The 19880-nt window shown below is 44.3% G+C and overlaps 1 protein-coding gene across 2 annotated transcripts in view; it reads left to right on the top strand.

Annotated features, from left to right (window-relative positions):
- The window catches only part of LOC120025184 (dysbindin domain-containing protein 1-like), a 56358-nt gene that overhangs the window by 18435 nt on the left and 18043 nt on the right, over nucleotides 1–19880 (top strand). For both annotated transcript variants that reach the window (XM_038969637.1, XM_038969638.1), the window contains exon 4: nucleotides 12423–12560. In XM_038969637.1, coding sequence (XP_038825565.1) covers nucleotides 12423–12560 — 138 coding nt within the window. The remainder of the gene's footprint in view (nucleotides 1–12422; nucleotides 12561–19880) is intronic.

Below are 19880 nucleotides of genomic sequence, written 5' to 3'. Positions count from 1 at the left end.
CGCCATGGACATAGTGGGACCCCTGGTAAAGACTGCATGAGGACACAGGTACATCTTGGTAATAGTGGACTATGCCACCCGGTATCCCGAGGCCATTCCCCTACAGGTGGCGGTGTCCAAGAGAATCGCCCAGGAGCTGTTCCACCTCTTTAGCCGGGTGGGCATCCCGAACGAGATCCTGACAGACCAAGGTACGGAGTTTATGTTCCGCCTCATGAAAGAGTTGTGTGCCCTCCTGCAGATCAAGCAGATCCGGACCTCCATTTTTTACCCGCAGACGGATGGGCTCGTCGAGTGCTTTAATAAAATGCTCAAACAGATGCTGCGGAAGGTCATCGAGCAGGACGGGAAGAACTGGGACCAGCTACTACCCCACCTAATGTTCTCAATCCGAGAAGTACCCCAATCCTCCACTGGGTTTTCCCCGTTCGAACTCCTCTAGGGGAGGAGGCCACGCGGCCTACTGGACCTCGCCAAGGAGGTGTGGGAAGCCCAACCGACCCCCTTACGCAGCGTGGTAGAGCACGTGGAGACGATGCCGGAGCGGATGACAGCCATATGGCCAGTCGTGAGGGAACATATGGAGAAGGCCCAACGTGCCCAAGCCCAGGTCTACAATCGGGGAGCCCAACCCCGAGAATTCCAGGTGGGAGACAGGGTGTTGGTCTTGGTCTTGATCCCCATGGCCGAAAGTAAGTTCCTGGCAACATGGCACGGACCATACGAGGTGATCGAGAAGCTGGGAACTGTCAATTACCGCGTACGGCAAACGGGGAGACGGACACCCCAACAGATTTACCACGTGAACCTGTTGAAGAAGTGGCACGAGAGGACAGCCTTGGCCGTGTTACGGTCGGGACCCAGGACGCCAACGGTACCAGTGGAGGTCCCGAGCAATGAGGACCTCGACCCGGCCCAGAAGCAAGAGCTCAGGGAGCTCGTCGATCGGAACACGGCGGTTTTCTCCGAGAAGCCAGGCCGCAGGACCCTCATTGAACACCACATCCGTACCCGGCGGACGGACGAAATGGACGGACGAGACAGAAGCGGCTTTCAACAGTCTGAAGGAAGTGCTGTGCTCGCATCCGATTCTCGTAACGCCCGATTTCCAGGTGCCGATGGTGGTCCAGACGGACGCATGTGATATGGGACTAGGGGCCGTTCTGTCCCAGGTACACGAGGGGGAGGGGCACCCTATCATGTACATCAGCCAAAAGCTGATGCCTAGGGAAAATAAATACTCTATCGTGGAGAAAGAGTGTTTAGTGGTGAAGTGGGCGCTAGACACTCTCAAGTATTACCTGCTAGGTACCCACTTCACCCTGGTCACAGACCATGCTCCCCTGGTCTGGATGGCCAGGGGAAAGGACACAAACCATCGGGTCACCAGGTGGTTCTTGTCCCTTCAACGCTTCTCTTTTTCTGTTGTGCACAGGTCAGGGGTGAAGCATGGAAACGCGGATGCCCTATCGAGAAGGGAGACAGACGTTGCACTGATGACCGTCCCCGTCCCCCCCGACAGAGCTAAGGGGGGGGGGGGGGGGGGGGGCGTACAGCAGGTCAGCCACCAGGGGGAGACTCGTTGAGGTGACGAGGGGGGTGACAACCTTTGCTAGTGTTATGGAAGAATCAGTTGATTTGAGACATGTATGAAGTGTTTTGGTAGTTTTAGTGCATTTTGGATGTGAAATTAACTGCTGTGCCAAGCTAATAGTTGGTTTGAAGAACTGTGTGAAGAGTTTTGAAAAAGTGACTTAAATCAGTCCTAGCGATTGTAAGGGAAGTCCCCCCCCAATTGTACAAAATAACATGGCAACTTATTGGCACCGAGCGGACCATATACACGATGGGATTGTGTGGGATTTCATATTACATCCGGCGCTGTTTCGTCCAAAGTTGATGGCAAATGCCATATTGTAAATGAGCTGTGTAACACCCCAAAAATCCTATAGTGGGCGAGTGTTTTCTATCTAAATTTTTCATAGGCCTTTTGTAACGCAAGTCAAGACCCAAGAGTAAAATTTTGAGATTTTGAAAGTTTTGGCAAAAATTTATAACCCCCTTAAAAAAGTGCTTTCTGGACCTTTTTTCGAAATTCTTTCGAGTTTTATGTCAATTACACATGTGTAAGAACTGTATGAAAATACTTTTGTCAAATTTTATTAACATAATTTTTTGGACATTTTTATTTGGACTTAAGGAATTTGTTTTGTGCATTTGGAATGTGATTTCATAGGAAGTCAAAAGTCAAAAGTCAAAAATGTCAAAATTTTGGAAAAAAACGTATCACCCCCTTTAAAAAAGTGCTTTCTGGACCGTTTTTCGAAATTCTTTCAATTTTTATGTCAATTACACATGTGTAAGAACTGTATGAAAATACTTTTGTCAAATTTTATTAACATAATTTTTAGGACATTTTTATTTGGACTTAAGGAATTTGTTTTGTGCATTTGGAATGTGATTTCATAGGAAGTCAAAAGTCATAAGTCAAAAATGTCAAAAATTTGGAAAAAACATATCACCCCCTTTAAAAAAGTGCTTTCTGGACCGTTTTTTGAAATTCTTTTGAGTTTTATGTCAATTACACATGTGTAAGAACTGTATGAAAGTACTTTAGTCACATTTTATTATCATAATTTTTTATAAATGTTTACTTGTACTTAAGGAATATGTTTTGTGCATTTGGAATGTGATTTCATAGGAAGTAAAAAATGTCAAAAATTTGGAAAAAACGTATCACCCCCTTCATAGTCGAAAATAACTTTTTTTTTTTAAAGGCCAAAATGAAGCATTTAAAACTGTATTGAAAATCGTGTGTGGTAACCCAAAACATGAAACAGAATATTTTTTGACTTTTTTTGAAAACCTCCATAAATCACTCAGGCCAGCACCCATTGATTTTTGCCCGTAGTATAGTGCTCCCAGAGCGGGTATGGAAGTCTGGATCCCCCCTAAAAGCATTTAAGGCTCTGTGTGTCTTTAAGCACCATACTTTTTCATTCCATCCTTGCTGTGTGTGTCTGTGTGTGTGTGTGTGAGCTTTTCTTTGACATCTGATTAGAGAAATGACTGATTTACACTTCATGAGGGTTGCCTAATCACACACTTAAAGTTTTGGAAAGATCTGACTTTTTTAACCCTTTGAAACAGCACCTATGACCCCATTTTAAGGCACTTCCGGTTGGCACAGGAAGCTATAAGTAAACACCTATCCTGATCGGGGTATGCTTTTACAGAATCCTGAGTTTTAAGTCTATACGTTAAGAACTGACTGATTTACACAGGGTTGAATGCACTATATATCACAAACTGCTGGTTGGGTAAAACACTTTTAGGGTGATTTTATCACTTCCGGTTGCTCCAGGAAGCTTAGAATCAACACAGGTAGACCTCATAGTGGCTTGATGGATTGTCATTGAAGACAGGTTCATAAGACATTCATAACCCACATAGGGTTTATTTAAAGAATGCACGTTACATTTGCATATGATTCAACAGTGAAAAACACCACATCATATTGCAAACATAACACACTGTTGAATCATATTGCAAACACACACTGTTATATTTGCAATATGATGTGTTGAATCATATTGCAAACATAACACACACTGTTACGTTTGCAATATGATGTGTTGGATCATATTGCAAACATAACACACACTGTTACATTTGCAATATGATGTGTTGAATCATATTGCAAACATAACACACACTGTTACGTTTGCAATATGATGTGTTGAATCATATTGCAAACATAACACACACTGTTACATTTGCAATATGATGTGTTGAATCATATTGCAAATCTAACGTGCATTTGCAATATGATGTGATGTTGAATCATATTGCAAATGTAACGTACATTCTCTTAAATACTTTAGAAATGCAAAAGTCAACGGTCTGATGACCTCAGGATGGCCGGGCAGTGATAGTGGTTCCTCTCCATCGCTCGTTGTGTTAAATTTCATCATGTCGCTTTTTGTGATGGTACCCCCCCGTTGAAACATATTGCAAATGTACAAAAGTCAAGTAGCAAGTCGGTGTCCATCAGTCAATTAGATATATTCAGACACCAAACTGATACCATCTGACACCAAACTCACTTTTACCAACTCCTTTAGAAGCCAACTATCACATATTTCAGAGCAGGCCCAAAATTCACAGCGCCTTCCATTTAAACCATAATAAAACAAATAATACGTAGTTATGTTCTAGCTGCGGGTCCAATATTCACATTATGTTTAGCCCTATGTGAGGCGACCTGGAATCCCAAGTTTCGGCTCGATAGGTCATTCGGTGCCCGAGCAAAACCCTAATTGGTAATGAAAATCCACTTTTTTCCATGCCTTGCTACGGGGTGCTTGAATGAGCAATCAAACAGGCTCGTTGGGGTCTGTCTCTATGGACCGAGCCGGTTTCAATGCACCTAGTCTTGAGACTCTGGGACTTTTCTAAATGTCGTCCGTTTCGTTGAGCTGAAAATGAATTGAAAACATAGCAAATACACGAGGCTGTTTATCGGTCTGAGAACCTTCTAGAGCCACATAACTCACCGTGCACAATCAACCTGAGGTCTAGAACAGGTTTGTAAATTTTCAGAACTCTAGGTCTGACGGTTCTTTAAAAGTTGGAACAAAAGTAACTACCACAGGCACTGTCTGCCTCTTAGCCCCTCAGTGTGTCCCTCCATCATTTCTGTTTGGGTGTGTAAATTTTTCTTTGAAATCTGATGGGACTAATGACTGATTTACAGTTCAGGAGGGTAGCCTAATCACAATTATGAAGTTTTGGAAAGATTTGACATTTTTAACCCTTCAAAACAGCCCATTTGACACCAATTATGGCACTTCCGGTTGGCACAGGAAGCTGAAAGTAAAGACATATACTCACTGGAGTATGCTGTTACAGAATCCTGAGTTTTAAGTCTATATGTTAAAAATTGACTGATTTACATAGGGCTGAATGCACTATTTCTCTCAAATTGCAGGGTGCTTATTGCAAACACTTTTAGGGTGATTTTAACCACTTCCGGTTGCTCCAGGAAGCTTAGAATCGACACAGGTAGACCTCATGGTGGCCTAATGGACTGTCATCAAAGACAGGTTCATAAGACATTCATAACCCACATAGGCTTCAGGTTGAATTTAGGGGAGCAGTCAATGTATTCCTATGGGGCGAAATGTCATTGTAAACTGTTTGATGTAAACGCCTTCTTTTAACTGTGAAGGGTTAATGCCACAAGGTCAAGGTTAGGCTTGCACAGATCGGGAGGACCTTAGGATTGTTCCTGAGGTGAAATTGTGCTTCTAACCTTAACGGTTCTCTCTCTGTCTCCCAAAAGCAAATAAAATTGACATTGAGGTCAAAAGGTCATTCGTGTCCGTTCTCTTGTAACGGTCGCTGCTCTCAGACCGAGTGAGCTACGGTCAAGCGGGGCATCTCGTTGAACTCGGCACGGCCTAGGGATAATGGGAATGCCATTGCCGGCTTTGTGTGTCTTTAAGCACCGTACTTTTTCACTCCATCATTGCTTTGTGTGTGTGTTTTTGTGTGAGAGAGAGCTTTCCTTTGACATCTGCTTAGAGAAATGACTGATTTACAGTTCATGAGGCTTGTCTAATCACACAAATGAAGTTTTGAAAAGTTCTGACCTTTTTAACCCTTCGAAACAGCACCATGACACCATTTTAAGGCACTTCCGGTTGGCACAGGAAGCTATAGGTAAACACATATCTTGACTGGGGTATGCTGTTACAGAATCCTGAGTTTTAAGTCTATACGTTAAGAATTGACTGATCTACATAGGGTTGAATGCAGTGATTTTCAAAATTGCAAGTCATGTATATCTGGACACTTTTTAGGGTGATTTTAACCACTTCCGGTTGCTCCAGGTAGCTTAAAATCAACACAGGTAGACCTCATAGTAGCCTGATGGATTGTTATCAAAGACAGGTTCATAAGACATTCATAACCCACATAGGCTTCAGGTTGAATTTAGAGGAGCAGTCAATGTATTCCTATGGGGCGAAATGTCATTGTAAAATGTTTGATGTAAACGCCTTCTTTTAACTGTGAAGGGTTAATGCCACAAGGTCAAGGTTAGGCTTGCACAGATCGGGAGGACCTTAGGATTGTTCCTGAGGTGAAATTGTGCTTCTAACCTTAACGGTTCTCTCTCTGTCTCCCAAAAGCAAATGAAATTGACATTGAGGTCAAAAGGTCATTCGTGTCCGTTCTCTTGTAACGGTCGCTGCGCTCAGACCGAGCGAGCTACGGTCAAGCGGGGCATCCCGTTGAACTCGGCACGGCCTGGAGAATATGGCGATGTCATTTTAGTGGTGATTTCAGAATGCTATTTTGGTGCATTCATGGAAGGCGCTGTGAATTTTGGGCCTGCTCTGAAATATGTGATAGTTGGCTTCTAAAGGAGTTGTAAAAAGTGAGTTTGGAGTCAGATGGTATCAGTTTGGTGTCTGAAAATATCCAATTGACTGATGGACACTTGCTAGTTGACTTTTGTTGACACTTGCTAGTTGACTTGCTAGTCGACTTTTGTACATTTGCAATATGTTTCAACGGGGAGGTACCATGAGGAAAAAGCGACATGATGAAATTTCACGCAACGAGCGTTGGAGAGGAACCACTATCACTGCCCGGCCATCCTGAGGTCATCAGGACGTTGACTTTTGTATTTCTAAAGTATTTAAAGAATGCACGTTACATTTGCAATATGATTCAACATCACATCATATTGCAAATCTAACGTGCATTTGCAATATGATGTGATGTTGAATCATATTGCAAATGTAACGTACATTCTCTTAAATACTTTAGAAATGCAAAAGTCAACGGTCTGATGACCTCAGGATGGCCGGGCAGTGATAGTGGTTCCTCTCCATCGCTCGTTTCGTGAAATTTCATCATGTCGCTTTTTCCTCATGGTACCTCCCCGTTGAAACATATTGCAAATGTACAAAAGTCAACGAGCAAGTCAGTGTCCATCAGTCAAATAGATATTTTCAGACACCAAACTGATACCATCTGACTCCAAACTCACTTTTTCCAACTCCTTTAGATGCCAACTATAACATATTTCAGAGCAGGCCCAAAATTCACAGCGCCTTCCATTTAAACCATAATAAAACAAATAATACGTAGTTATGTTCTAGCTGCGGGTCCAGTTCACACATTATGTTTAGCCCTATGTGAAGCGACCTCGAATCCCAAGTTTCGGCTCGATAGGTCATTCGGTGCCCGAGCAAAACCCTAATTGGTGCTGAAATTCCACTTTTTTCATTGCCTTGCTACGGGGTCCTTGAATGAGCAATCAAACAGGCTCGTTGGGGTCTGTCTCTATGGGCCGAGCCGGTTTCAACGCACCTAGTCTTGAGACTCTGGGACTTTTCTAAAGGTCGTCCGTTTCGTTGAGGTCAAAATGAATTGAAAACATGGCAAATACACGAGGCTTTTTATCGATCCGAGAACCTTCTAGAGTCATATAATTCACCGTGCACAATCGACCTGAGGTCTAGAACAGGTTTGTAAATTTTCAGAACTCTAGGTCTGACGGTTCTTTAAAAGTTGGAACAAAAGTAACTACTGCAGGCACTGTCTGCCTCTTAGCCCCTCAGTGTGTCCCTCCATCATTTCTGTGTCGGTGTGTATTTTTTTTTGTTGAAATCTGATGGGATCAAGAACTGATTTACAGTTCAGGAGGGTTGTCTATTCACATATATGAAGTTTTGGAAAGATTTGACATTTTTAACCCTTCGAAACAGCCCATTTGACACCAGTTATGGCACTTCCGGTTGTCACAGGAAGCTATAAATAAACACATATCATCACTGGAGTAGGCTGTTACAGAATCCTGAGTTTTAAGTCTGTATGTTAAAAATTGACTGATTTACATAGGGCTGAATGCACTATTTCTCTCAAACTGCAGGTTGGCTATGGCAAACACTTTTAGGGTGATTTAACCACTTCCGGTTGCTCCAGGAAGCTTAGAATCGACACAGGTAGACCTCATGGTGGCTTGATGGACTGACATCAAAGACAGGTTCATAAGACAATCATAACCCACATAGGCTTTAGGTTGAATTTAGAGGTGCAGTCAATGTATTCCAATGGGGAGACATTTCATTGTAAACTATTTGATGTAAACACCTTCTTTTAACTGTGAAGGGTTAATGCCACAAGGTCAGGGTTAGGCTTGCACAGATCGGGAGGACCTTAAGAACACTCCTGAGGTGAAATTGTGTTTCTAACCTTAACGGTTCTCTCTCTGTGTCCCAAAAGCAAATGAAATTGACATTGAGGTCAAAAGGTCATTTGTGTCCGTTCTCTTGTAACGGTCGCTGTGCTCAAACCGAGCGAGCTACGGTCAAGCGGGGCATCTCGTTGAACTCGGCACGGCCTAGAGATAATAGTAATGCCATTGTGGGCTTTGTGTGTCGTTAAGCACCGTACTTTTTTACTCCATCTTTCCTTTTTGTGTGTGTGTGATTGTGTGAGAGAGATTTTCTTTGACATCTGTTGGGAAAAATGACTGATTACAGTTCATGAGGGTTGTCTAATCACACAAGTGAAGTTTTGAAAAGATCTGACCTTTATTACCCTTCAAACCTGACCCTGTGGCACCATTTTAAGGTACTTCCAGTTGACATAGGAAGCTGAAATTGAACACATACCCTCCTTGGTGTAGGCTCTTATATAATATTGAGTTTTAAGTCTTTATGTTAAAGACTGACTTATTTAAAGAGGGTTAAATGAGTGTGTGTTATTTCATAAAATCATATAAAATCACAGGATTCTCGCAGAGCTTCGAGACCCACTTTAAAAATGTACGTCTGAACACACTGCAACTGGATCTGTGATTTTTTTGAAAAAAAAAATCCTCTTTGTGAACATCACCAAACGGTCAATGTACGATTTCTCTTAAATTACGATAGATAAATGGCTGGTTCTTTTTTTCCTGACACCGTATGCTTATGTACTTTGACATGAAGCGGTCAAATTAGCACCCTACTTGCGTTTTAACCCTTTAATCCCAGAAAAATGGCCATAACTCAAAAAGCGCCGAGGTCTCGACGCCATCTTGTTCGGGGCCAACTGCCCATTACTCCAAACCTACGCTCGCCGAGTTTCGTCTTCGAAATATTTTCAGTTTAGGAGAAAAGGCCGCGCTCGTTTGCCACGTGCTCGTGCGCCTGCAATATGATTTATTTTCCCTCTTGTGGGAATTTTCGAGAATGCAGAAAAAAGTCAAAAATTTGTCATTTTTATAAAACGGAAACCGAAATTCCGAAACGTTTTTTTGAGTGACTTCCTGAAAGAGCTCTCCGCCGCCCACGGCCCGACGCCGTCCGCGATTTTCTGCGACGTATTAAGACGTCAGGTAAGGGACCGTACATTTGCAATGGGACTTTCTTCACTAACCATACGGCTCCCGTCCCAGACTTCCCTTAAGGTATGTAAAAAAACTGCAATACGGTCGTGTCCAATTCAATTCCCTGTGTACCGTGTTTGCGCTAGGCTAGTCAAACCATTTCACACCATTATATCTAATTGACCTTATAAGCCCATGTCATCCACGCTGGTAAATATTGCTACATTAATGCATGTCACAACCAGCTAAATACTAAAGATTGTTTACAGAGATGAGCTTTTTTTGATGCAGTGCATCTGAAGCATGGTAAATGGATTCCGTTGATTAATAATAATATATTTATTTTATATAGCGCTTTTCAAACAATCTCGCTTAAAAAATATATATAAAAAATAATTCAGGGAGCTGGCAGTTCATGGAGCGCTTCATCAGGCAGCTCTGTCTCTGAAGTTCACAGCAACTCCTTCTGTAGGTAGGCTGGAACAGATCCACCGCCAAAAAGTGTAGCACTCACCTGGATGTAAGCACCTGAGTAACCACCACACCTCAGCAGTAATCAGCAACAGCCTCCTACGAGGCGAGCCTCTATCATCCCCTCACACCACAGTCTACATCCTTCCAGAAACCGGGGCAGATGGAACAAACAGTCGGTGAATCGTTCAAATTTAGATTAGCCAAGTGAACCAAGCAGGCCTGTAGAGATTTGCTCTAAGGGAGGAAACAGCTAGCACACCATGGAGACAGAGCTCTTGACATCCCATAATGCTAATCAGGCCTTTATCACTGCATATGGTTCAGCTGATGCTGTGCAGTTCAGTTAACCCCTCAGACACACACTGACTGACCCGCAGTCTCCCCATCTGTACAGAGATCTGTACAGCAGGCTAGCCCAACGCCCTAGGGAGGTAGAAGTTGCCCTTAACCAAAGATCGAGGATCAGCTTAACTTCCCCAAATCCTGGCCTTCACCAATAAGGTTGGATAATGTAAAACTAACCTTAGATCAGTGTCTAGTGGCAACTTCCTCCCATTCAGTGAGGGAGGAGTAGTGCAAAGGGGCAGCCTGAGCCTCCCATGTGGTTAAATGAGTGGCTCATTATGTGAAGGTGAGACAGGAGGGTCTGCTTCTCTGTCTCTGATCCTCTACGGTTGCAGTTGTCTCATTAGAAGACTTCAAACGACAGCGGAATGTCAACCCACAATATCTTTACCTTCCTCTCCTCTCAACTCTCTCCTCACTGGCGTTCCTCTCATCTTTACTGTCTCCCAATAGTTCTCCTCTCCTCTCTCGTTCCACTTGTTCCCTCACATCTCCTCTCATGGGAGCTAGTGTCTGGAACACACAGGCAGATGTAATCAGTATTTATACTGTCTGTGGACAAGTCTGGTACAGAGGAACAAGACAATATAGATTGTTGGTGGATTTTATATTGTACTTTTCAGCAAGTACTGTACAAAATGTCTCTTGTTGTAGACGTGTGTTGTTGTGAGTAGCACGGCATCCCAGGCAAAGCAAGGCCACCACTCACTGTAAGAGCCAAAGGTATACAGAGTTTGGCAAACCGTCATCCATGTTGGCACCAAGCATTCAGTGACAATAATACTGTAATCCACAGAAGGGCTTACCAGGAAGAACTTCCAAATTCAAGGCGGAAAGGAGTTGGAGCAGAGATTGATTTATTTGAGCTCACTTTAATCCATTGTCAGGTCAATTGTAGAATTCAATTGTCTAGGAACTTCTGGCACCCAATGAAATTCTCCGTCTCAAATCGTCAGTGTAACTCTGCCCATGTCTACTCACAATGTGTGAAATACAGCAGCGCCACCACCAGGATTATGATTTAGCATGATTATCAACTCTCTCTGACTTATAATAATATGGTTAAAGGTTTTTATCTTATTAAATCAATGTCTGCGCTATATTTATCAGGAGAGTGAGAGAACAGTGAGAGAATGGAGCTGTGCAGCAGCGGAACAAAGGAGTGTTGAGGAGAAGGCTGTGATCCACCCTGTGGCAGTATACTGCCTGGCTGGTAGAGAGAAATTAGCTGGGAAACGGTATCCTTAAAAACCATCCACCCCCGCTCTCTCTCTACACTCAGACACACAGCTATATACACCCACTCACAAGCCAAAAATACTGGAAAAGTGTTCAGAGATATGCCTCCACAGCACATACATAAACACACACACATGAAGTGCATACAGTCCCTTACTATTAACACCACATAGATCACACGGTCAGCCGTTATGCCTCACCCATGATCACTAAAGAGTGCCAGCTCCACCCAGCCCAAAGCATTGTGTCAGACAAGCATGGGGCTGTAACACTCCATAGATGCTTAGCAAAGCATGAGTGACGCAAATATACATTTAACTGCCATACTGCATGAATGCTGCCAGTGTGGAATGTTGGGACTGTCATGCTCTTATTTTAACGTGAATAAAAACGGTACATGTTAACGGCACAGTCGTGCCGCTCTGGTGTGTCAATAGACATTTGAGTAGGGTCTGGGGTATCGGTGACTTTTGGAATCAAGAACAGGTGCCATACACTCAGGACAGAGGGTGAGGAGAAGGAACAGTCTAACCATGTTGTTTTAATACCCTCTATTTCTGGCTTCTCTGGCCCTAGTCGTGATGCTCCAGTCAAACATTGGCATCATTCTGACACAGAGACCCATATCTCTTCCAAAGGACAGTTCAGCACACAAAGCCAAGCTGTCTCTCTGTGAAACAGATTAAAGAGAGGCCTTCTTTTTATCTTCTATTACAGTATGGCACAGAGCATCAAAACAACACGAGAGATAACTTCCATACCAGGGGTACTGAGAATGAGAGGGAGGGTCAGGAGGGTGTGGAGGGTTGTGTATGTATGTGTGGCGGAGGGGGTGTTCTGGGTGAGTTGTGTAGACAGCATTGAGTTGTAGTGAGATATTACACATTATTATTGAGTTTATCATAAAACCCACCAGCTGCTCCATATCAGTCCATAACTATGACCTTACTAATTTCCTCTCTCTCTGACCCTGCAGAGCCTCTGAGCAGCGTGTCCTCCCTGGAGGTGCACTTTGACCTCCTGGACCTGACAGAGCTAACCGACATGTCTGACCAGGAGCTGGCTGAGGTGTTCGCTGACTCTGATGAGGAGAACCACAACGAGTCCCCAGCAGGTTAGACCATTTTCAGATACTCAAGATACTCAGATGGCCGCCTCACTTCGCGTTCCTAGGAAACTATGCAGTATTTCGTTTTTTTATGTGTTATTTCTTACATTGTTACCCGAGGAAATCTTAGGTTTTATTACATACAGTCGGGAGGAACTATTGGATATAAGAGCAAGTCAACTCACCAACATTACGACCAGGAATACGACTTTCCCGAAGCGGAGCCTCTGTTTGGTCCACCACCCAGGACAATGGCTCGGATCCCAGCCGGCGACCCAAAACAACGGCGCCGCAGAAGGGGCAGACGGAGCGGTCTTCTGGTCAGGCTCCGTAGACGGGCATATCGCACACCGCTCCCGAGCATACTACTCGCCAATGTCCAGTGTCTTGACAACCAGGTAGACGAAATCTGAGCAAGGGTTGCCTTCCAGAGAGACATCAGAGATTGTAACATTCTTTGTTTCACGGAAACATGGCTCACTCGGGATACGTCATCAGAGTCGGTACAGCCACCTGGTTTCTTCACGCATCGCGCCGACAGAAACAAACATCTCTCTGGTAAGAAGAAGGGCGGGGGTGTATGCCTTATGATTAACGAGACGTGGTGTGATCATAACAACATACAGGAACTCAAGTCCTTTTGTTCACTTGACCTAGAATTCCTTACAATCAAATGCCGACCGTTATCTACCAAGAGAATTCTCTTCGATCATAATCACAGTCGTGTATATCCCCCCCAAGCAGACACATCGACGGCCCTGAAAGAACTTCATTTGACTCTATGTAAACTGGAAACCACATATCCTGAGGCAGCATTTATTGTAGCTGGGGATTTTAACAAGGCTAATCTGAAAACAAGGCTCCCTAAATTTTATCAGCATATCGAATGCGCGACCCGGGCTGGCAAAACCCTAGATCATTGTTATTCTAACTTCCGCGACGCACATAAAGCCCTCCCCCGCCCTCCTTTCGGAAAATCTGACCACGACTCCATTTTGTTGCTCCCAGCCTATAGACAGAAACTAAAACAGGAAGCGCCCATGCTCAGGTCTGTTCAACGCTGGTCCGACCAATCGGATTCCACGCTTCAAGATTGCTTCCATCACGTGGACTGGGATATGTTCCGCATAGCGTCGGACAATAACATTGATGAATACGCTGATTTGGTGAGCGAGTTTATTAGCAAGTGCATCGGTGATGTTGTACCCAGAGCGTCTATTAAAACATTCCCCATCCAGAAACCGTGGATTGATGGCAGCATTCACGCAAAACTGAAAGAGCGAACCACTGCTTTTAATCAGGGCAAGGTGACCGGAAACATGACCGAATACAAATAGTGTAGCTATTCCCTCCGCTGCCGGCCCAGACAGCATCCCCAGCCAAGTCCTCAGAGCATGCGCAGACCAGCTGGCTGGTGTGTTTACGGACATATTCAATCAATCCTTATCCCGGTCTGCTGTTCCCACATGCTTCAAGAGGGCCACCATTGTTCCTGTTCCCAAGAAAGCTAGTTAACTGAGCAAAATGACTATCGCCCCGTAGCACTCACTTCCGTCATCATGAAGTGCTTTGAGAGACTAGTCAAAGACCATATCACCTCCACCCTACCTGACACCCTAGACCCACTCCAATTTGCTTACCGCCCCAATAGGTCCACAGATGACGCAATCGCAATCACACTGCACACTGCCCTAACCCATCTGGACAAGAGGAATACCTATGTAAGAATGCTGTTCATCGACTACAGCTCAGCATTTAACACCATAGTACCCTCCAAACTCGTCATTAAGCTCGAGACCCTGGGTCTCGACCCTGCCCTGTGCAACTGGGTCCTGGACTTCCTGAAGGGTCACCCCCAGGTGGTGAGGGTAGGTAACAACATCTCCACCCCGCTGATCCTCAACACTGGGGCCCCACAAGGGTGCTTTCTCAGCCCTCTCCTGTACTCCCTGTTCACCCATGACTGCGTGGCCATGCACGCCTCCAACTCAATCATCAAGTTTGCAGATGACACTACAGTGGTAGGCTTGATTACCAACAACGACGAGACGGCCTACAGGGAGGTGGTGAGGGCCCTCGGAGTGTGGTGTCAGGAAAATAACCTCACACTCAATGTCAACAAAACAAAGGAGATGATCGTGGACTTCAGGAAACAGCAGAGGGAGCAGCCCCCTATCCACATCGACGGGACAGTAGTGGAGAAGGTGGAAAGTTTTCAGTTCCTCGGCGTACACATCACGGACAAACTGAAATGGTCCACCCACACAGACAGCGTGGTGAAGAAGGCGCAGCAGTGCCTCTTCAACCTCAGGAGGCTGAAGAAATTCGGTTTGTCACCAAAAACACTCACAAACTTTTACAGATGCACAATCTCGAGCATCCTGTCGGGCTGTATCACCGCCTGGTACGGCAACTGCTCCGCCCACAACTGTAAGGCTCTCCAGAGGGTAATGAGGTCTGCACAACGCATCACCGGGGGCAAACTATCTGCCCTCCAGGACACCTACAGCACCCGATGTCACAGGAAGGCCGAAAAGATCATCAAGGACAACAACCACCCGAGCCACTGCCTGTTCACCCCGCTATCATCCAGAAGGCGAGGTCAGTACAGGTGCATCAAAGCGGGGACCGAGAGACTGTTAAACAGCTTCTATCTCAAGGCCATCAGACTGTTTAACAGCCATCACTAACATTGAGTGGCTGCTGCCAACATACTGACTCATCTCTAGCCACTTTAATAATGAAAAAATGTATGTAATAAATGTATCACTAGCCACTTTAACAATGCCATTTTATATAATGTTTACATACCCTACATTACTCATCTCATATGTATATACTGTACTCTATACCATCTCCTGCATCTTGCCTATGCCGTTCGGCCATCGCTCATTCATGTATTTTTATGTACATATTCTTATTCATTCCTTTACACTTGTGTGGTAGTTGTTGTGAAATTTTTAGGTTAGATTACTTGTTAGATATTACTGCATGGTCAGAACTAGAAACACAAGCATTTCGCTACACTCACATTAACATCTGCTAACCATGTGTATGTGACAAATACAATTTGATTTGATTAAACATTCTACTCATTTAAAAAAAAACTTTATTTAACTAGGCAAGTCCGTTAAGAACAAATTCTTATTTACAATGGCAGCCTAGGAACAGTGGGTTAACTTCCTTGTTCAGCGGCAGAACATCAGATTTTTACCTTGGGTAGTCGATCTAGCAACCTTTCGGTTACTGGACCAACGCTCTAACCACTAGGCTACCAGCCGCCAAATTCATTAACCATTAAATGGTGGATTTGACAACCCTCTTGTTCTCCAACCAAGACGACCCTAGTGTGATGGACTGGCATAAACATTGTCTTTGTTCGCCTTGAGAGAACCATTACCCAAATTGAACTTCCTCCTACTTTGATTGAACACAGTTGGATGTTAGAGTGTATGTTTAGCTCTCTGCAGGAGACAAAACAGAAACACTATCTCTGTTTACTCTGTTCTCCCTCTAAAAACTCTGTCCACTAGACAGACTCATTTACATATCACCCCATTCTGTAGCATACGACCCCATTACATCAAAATCTAAAAGGTTTAGCTGATCACAAATGTGTGTGTGTGTGTGTGTGTGTGTGTGTGTGTGTGTGTGTGTGTGTGTGTGTGTGTGTGTGTGTGTGTGTGTGTGTGTGTGTGTGTGTGTGTGTGTGTGTGTGTGTGTGTGTGTGTGTGTGTGTGTGTGTGTGTGCGCGTGCGCAGAGGGTCTGTAGAGCAATGAGCACTCTAATAAAAAGCTTACAATTGTGTTCTCTTTGGCTGCAGGGAAAGGAACACATGGGAGAACCCAATAAAACTGCAGCAGCACATTGGATTCCTCTGAATTCTTACTGTAATTCAAGCAGTTCTCTATATTTTGTGATAATGACCAAGATACAGTATATTCCTGTTATGCGTCTCTGGGAGATTCTTATTTCAGTTTGTGTCCATGTCAATGTTGATAGTTATTGGCACCAGATCCCAGGCTGGTTGTCTGATACAGCACAATAGACTACTGTAGCATAGCGCTAATTAGCATTAGTTAGAGGGGAGTCTGATTAACCTGTGATCAGGCCCAGCAAACCGCCCTCCTCACAACCAGAGGAAACAGGAAATCCATCCCATGTATTATTTATGATCCATAGCCCCATGTTTCCTGCTGAGATGGAGAACGATCCTCATGGAGCTCCACATCATCACCCCATTCAGCTGCTTTATGCTCACACTCTCACCTCATCTCTATTAAGAAGAGATATGCGTGACTTGGGAACGGTACTAAGATGTTTACTTTACAAAAAACCTGTTCTAAACTCATATACGTTCTCAGCATAGGGAACCACAGAGAGCTATGTTCAGCTCTATGTGTGGGATATTAAAATAACCTTACAAAGGAGCACTTTAAGAAATACAGCAATCTTGCTTAGATATCACCCACGCTACTTCTCCTTATTGCCCCCAGGATTGAACCGTGCCAATTTATCACATTACTCCCCATAAAAAGGCATTGCGTTGCTCCCTTGTCTGACCTTAGCCCGTAAGTCAGGGGTTCCAAACTTTTTTTGGCCCACGACCACATTTTGACACTGGAAGATTTTCGTGACCCCACCAACCATGTGAAAAAATATTATGTAATTAACAGCCAATGTTAACTTTTTTATTTGGAGCTATGGCAGTCAATTGAAAACATTCTAACAGTATTTTTGATTGTCTTCTCAACTCACCATCACATACTTTTTATGTGGGGCTATGACAGTCATCTGCAAATTAGTCTGACATAATGTATCTTTTCTCACCACCACTAATGAGATGGTTGTACTTGATGCATGTGGCGTCGGAGCTTCTCAAAGTCCGGGGACACGTTCGATAGTGCGCACCTCATATCTGCTGTCGCATCCAACCTAGACCGATATTTGGTTTTAATGCAGACGAGAGCACTGAATGCAGCTTCATACAGATATAAGCTGGCAAAGGGTACCATGAGTTTCATGGTGCTTTTAAGACAACTGGGAACTCAGTCAAATAATGATGTCAGTGATCTTCAGGTCGGAAAGTCGGAGCTCTAAGAGGCCCGAGTTCCAGAATTGGAATTCCGAGTTGGATGACCGTTCAAAACTATTTTTTCCAGTCGGAGCTCGTTTTTTTCAGAGTTCCCAGTTCTCTTGAATGCACTGAAGTCGGAAGTCAGTTCAGATCCCAGTTCCGAGTTCCCAGTTGTTTTGAACGCGGCATTATTGTCAGAGGGAGACGGCAGAGTATTCCCTTTGAGTCAGGAACCAAAACTGCTCCATAGTGATCTGTGAATGACAGCTCAATCAGCTATTCGATTTCACTTACCAGCATGTCAATTGAGCCAGGACCACAGTCAAATTGATTGGGAAGTAGGTGCCAAAGTGCTCTTCCAAGCGTTGGAGGTGAGCAGTCATCACTCGTGTGGGACACTTACTGATGCTGTGTTCTGTCAGAAACATACACAGCCGAGGGAAGTGGGCATGGTTCACTTTTGAATGACTCTCTCTCCAATAAGAATCCTTTCCTCTGAATCCACTGATTCGGTCACTCATCTGTAGGTTTTTGTATTTCCCCTGCATGCTTGCGTTTAGTTTCCCAAATACGTCTTTTACATAGGCAAGGAGACACATTTTATTTTCATTACACAGAAAGTCAACCAAGTCTGTTTTTTTACATCCATTGTGAATGACAACAGTTCCTCTCTTAATGCAAAAACTCTTTCCAACACTCTCCCTTGATAACCACCAAACCTCGGTGTGAAATAGAACATTGTCATGCTCTGATCCCATATCTCCACATAATTTTGCCGACAGGCGTGCGCGCAGTGGATGTGGTTTGATATAGTCTACAATCAAAGTTACCTGCTGCAGTATATCTCTAACATCTGTAATCAGCTTTTTTGCCCCCAATTGCTCTCGGTGTGTCATACAATGCATTCTTATGGCAGAGGGAGACATTCATAACTAGAGTGTGACGGCCTGCCTGCCATAGATGGAGCCCCATCTGTGCAAAAGCCCAACATTTGATCCCATGGAATCTGTTTTTCATCAATATAGCCACACAGCACACTGGACATCCCCTGTGCTGTTTCATGCTCGGGAATCGTGAGACAGAACAATATGTCCTCGTAAATAGCATCCCCCGAAATGTATAGCCAACAAAACTCATGCATGGGCATCTTGGCCCTCACAGCTAACGTTCATTTGGAGAGCATAAACTGGGGAGTTTTTGAGTCGTTCAGTCAGAGTTTCCTCTTGATTGCTAGAGATAGCATAAATTCTTTGTTTAACAGTGTTTTCTGACAAAGGTATTGATGTGAGTTTCTGTGCCTCTGACTCCCCACACATTGTTTTCACCATATCAATAGCGACCGGTAATATCAACGTCTCTGCAACAGTGTGTGGTTTCATAGCGTAGCAGGCCTAGCCATTCACCGTGGGAATGATTCAAGTGCAACGGTGAAGTGCAGCCTTTTCCCATGATCTAAGGGAACTCTCTAGTTGAATTTAATATTTGAATAATTTTCATTTCGATTTTTAAGGTTACCCACATTTCAATGATTTTGAGACACAAAGACGATGTTCTAATATATATATATACTTGCCGGGATTTTGGAAATTCTCCCGCGACCCCCTTTTCATATCAGGCAACCCCATACGGGGTCGCAACACTTAGGTTGGGAACCGCTGCCGTATCTAATCCCCCAGTGACCCCACCCACCCTGTCTCTATCTCTGTTTTTCTGTCATAAACACACACACACATAAACACACACATAAACACACACACACCTACAACTCTCAGGCTGCTTTAATCACTGCATTGTGCTGTACACCATAACCTCCTCCTAGATTAATCCCACTGAGGGGGAGGAGGAGGAGGCACCTGATTAGGTAGATCAGTGTGCTGGGGACCCCTAGTGACAGATAGAGAGATGAAGAGAGAGGCTGGAGAGGGGAGAAAGGGAGGGAGAGGGAGGGAGCGTTAAAAAAGGGGAGCGGGAGAAATAGAGGGAGAGAAGGAGCATTAAAAAAGGAGAGAGGGAGGGAGAGAGGGAGAAACATGAAAGAGAAATACATGAGAGGTGGTGATTCCCTCTCCACCCCAGCAAGGTTTCCCATTTCTCCACAAGAGACTAATGGCTCCCTGAGCTCCAGTGAATATGCCAGATATCCTGGTCCTGACAGCAGGACCTCACCACAGGGCTCGTATAAACCCACCACAGCTGCTGCTACCGGAGCACCACAGCCATAAAACTCACAGGGAGAACAACAGACTGT

Source organism: Salvelinus namaycush, chromosome 30 (genome assembly GCF_016432855.1).
Source record: "Salvelinus namaycush isolate Seneca chromosome 30, SaNama_1.0, whole genome shotgun sequence".
Taxonomy (NCBI): Eukaryota; Metazoa; Chordata; class Actinopteri; order Salmoniformes; family Salmonidae; genus Salvelinus; species Salvelinus namaycush.
This window is presented reverse-complemented; position numbering and strand designations above follow the sequence as displayed.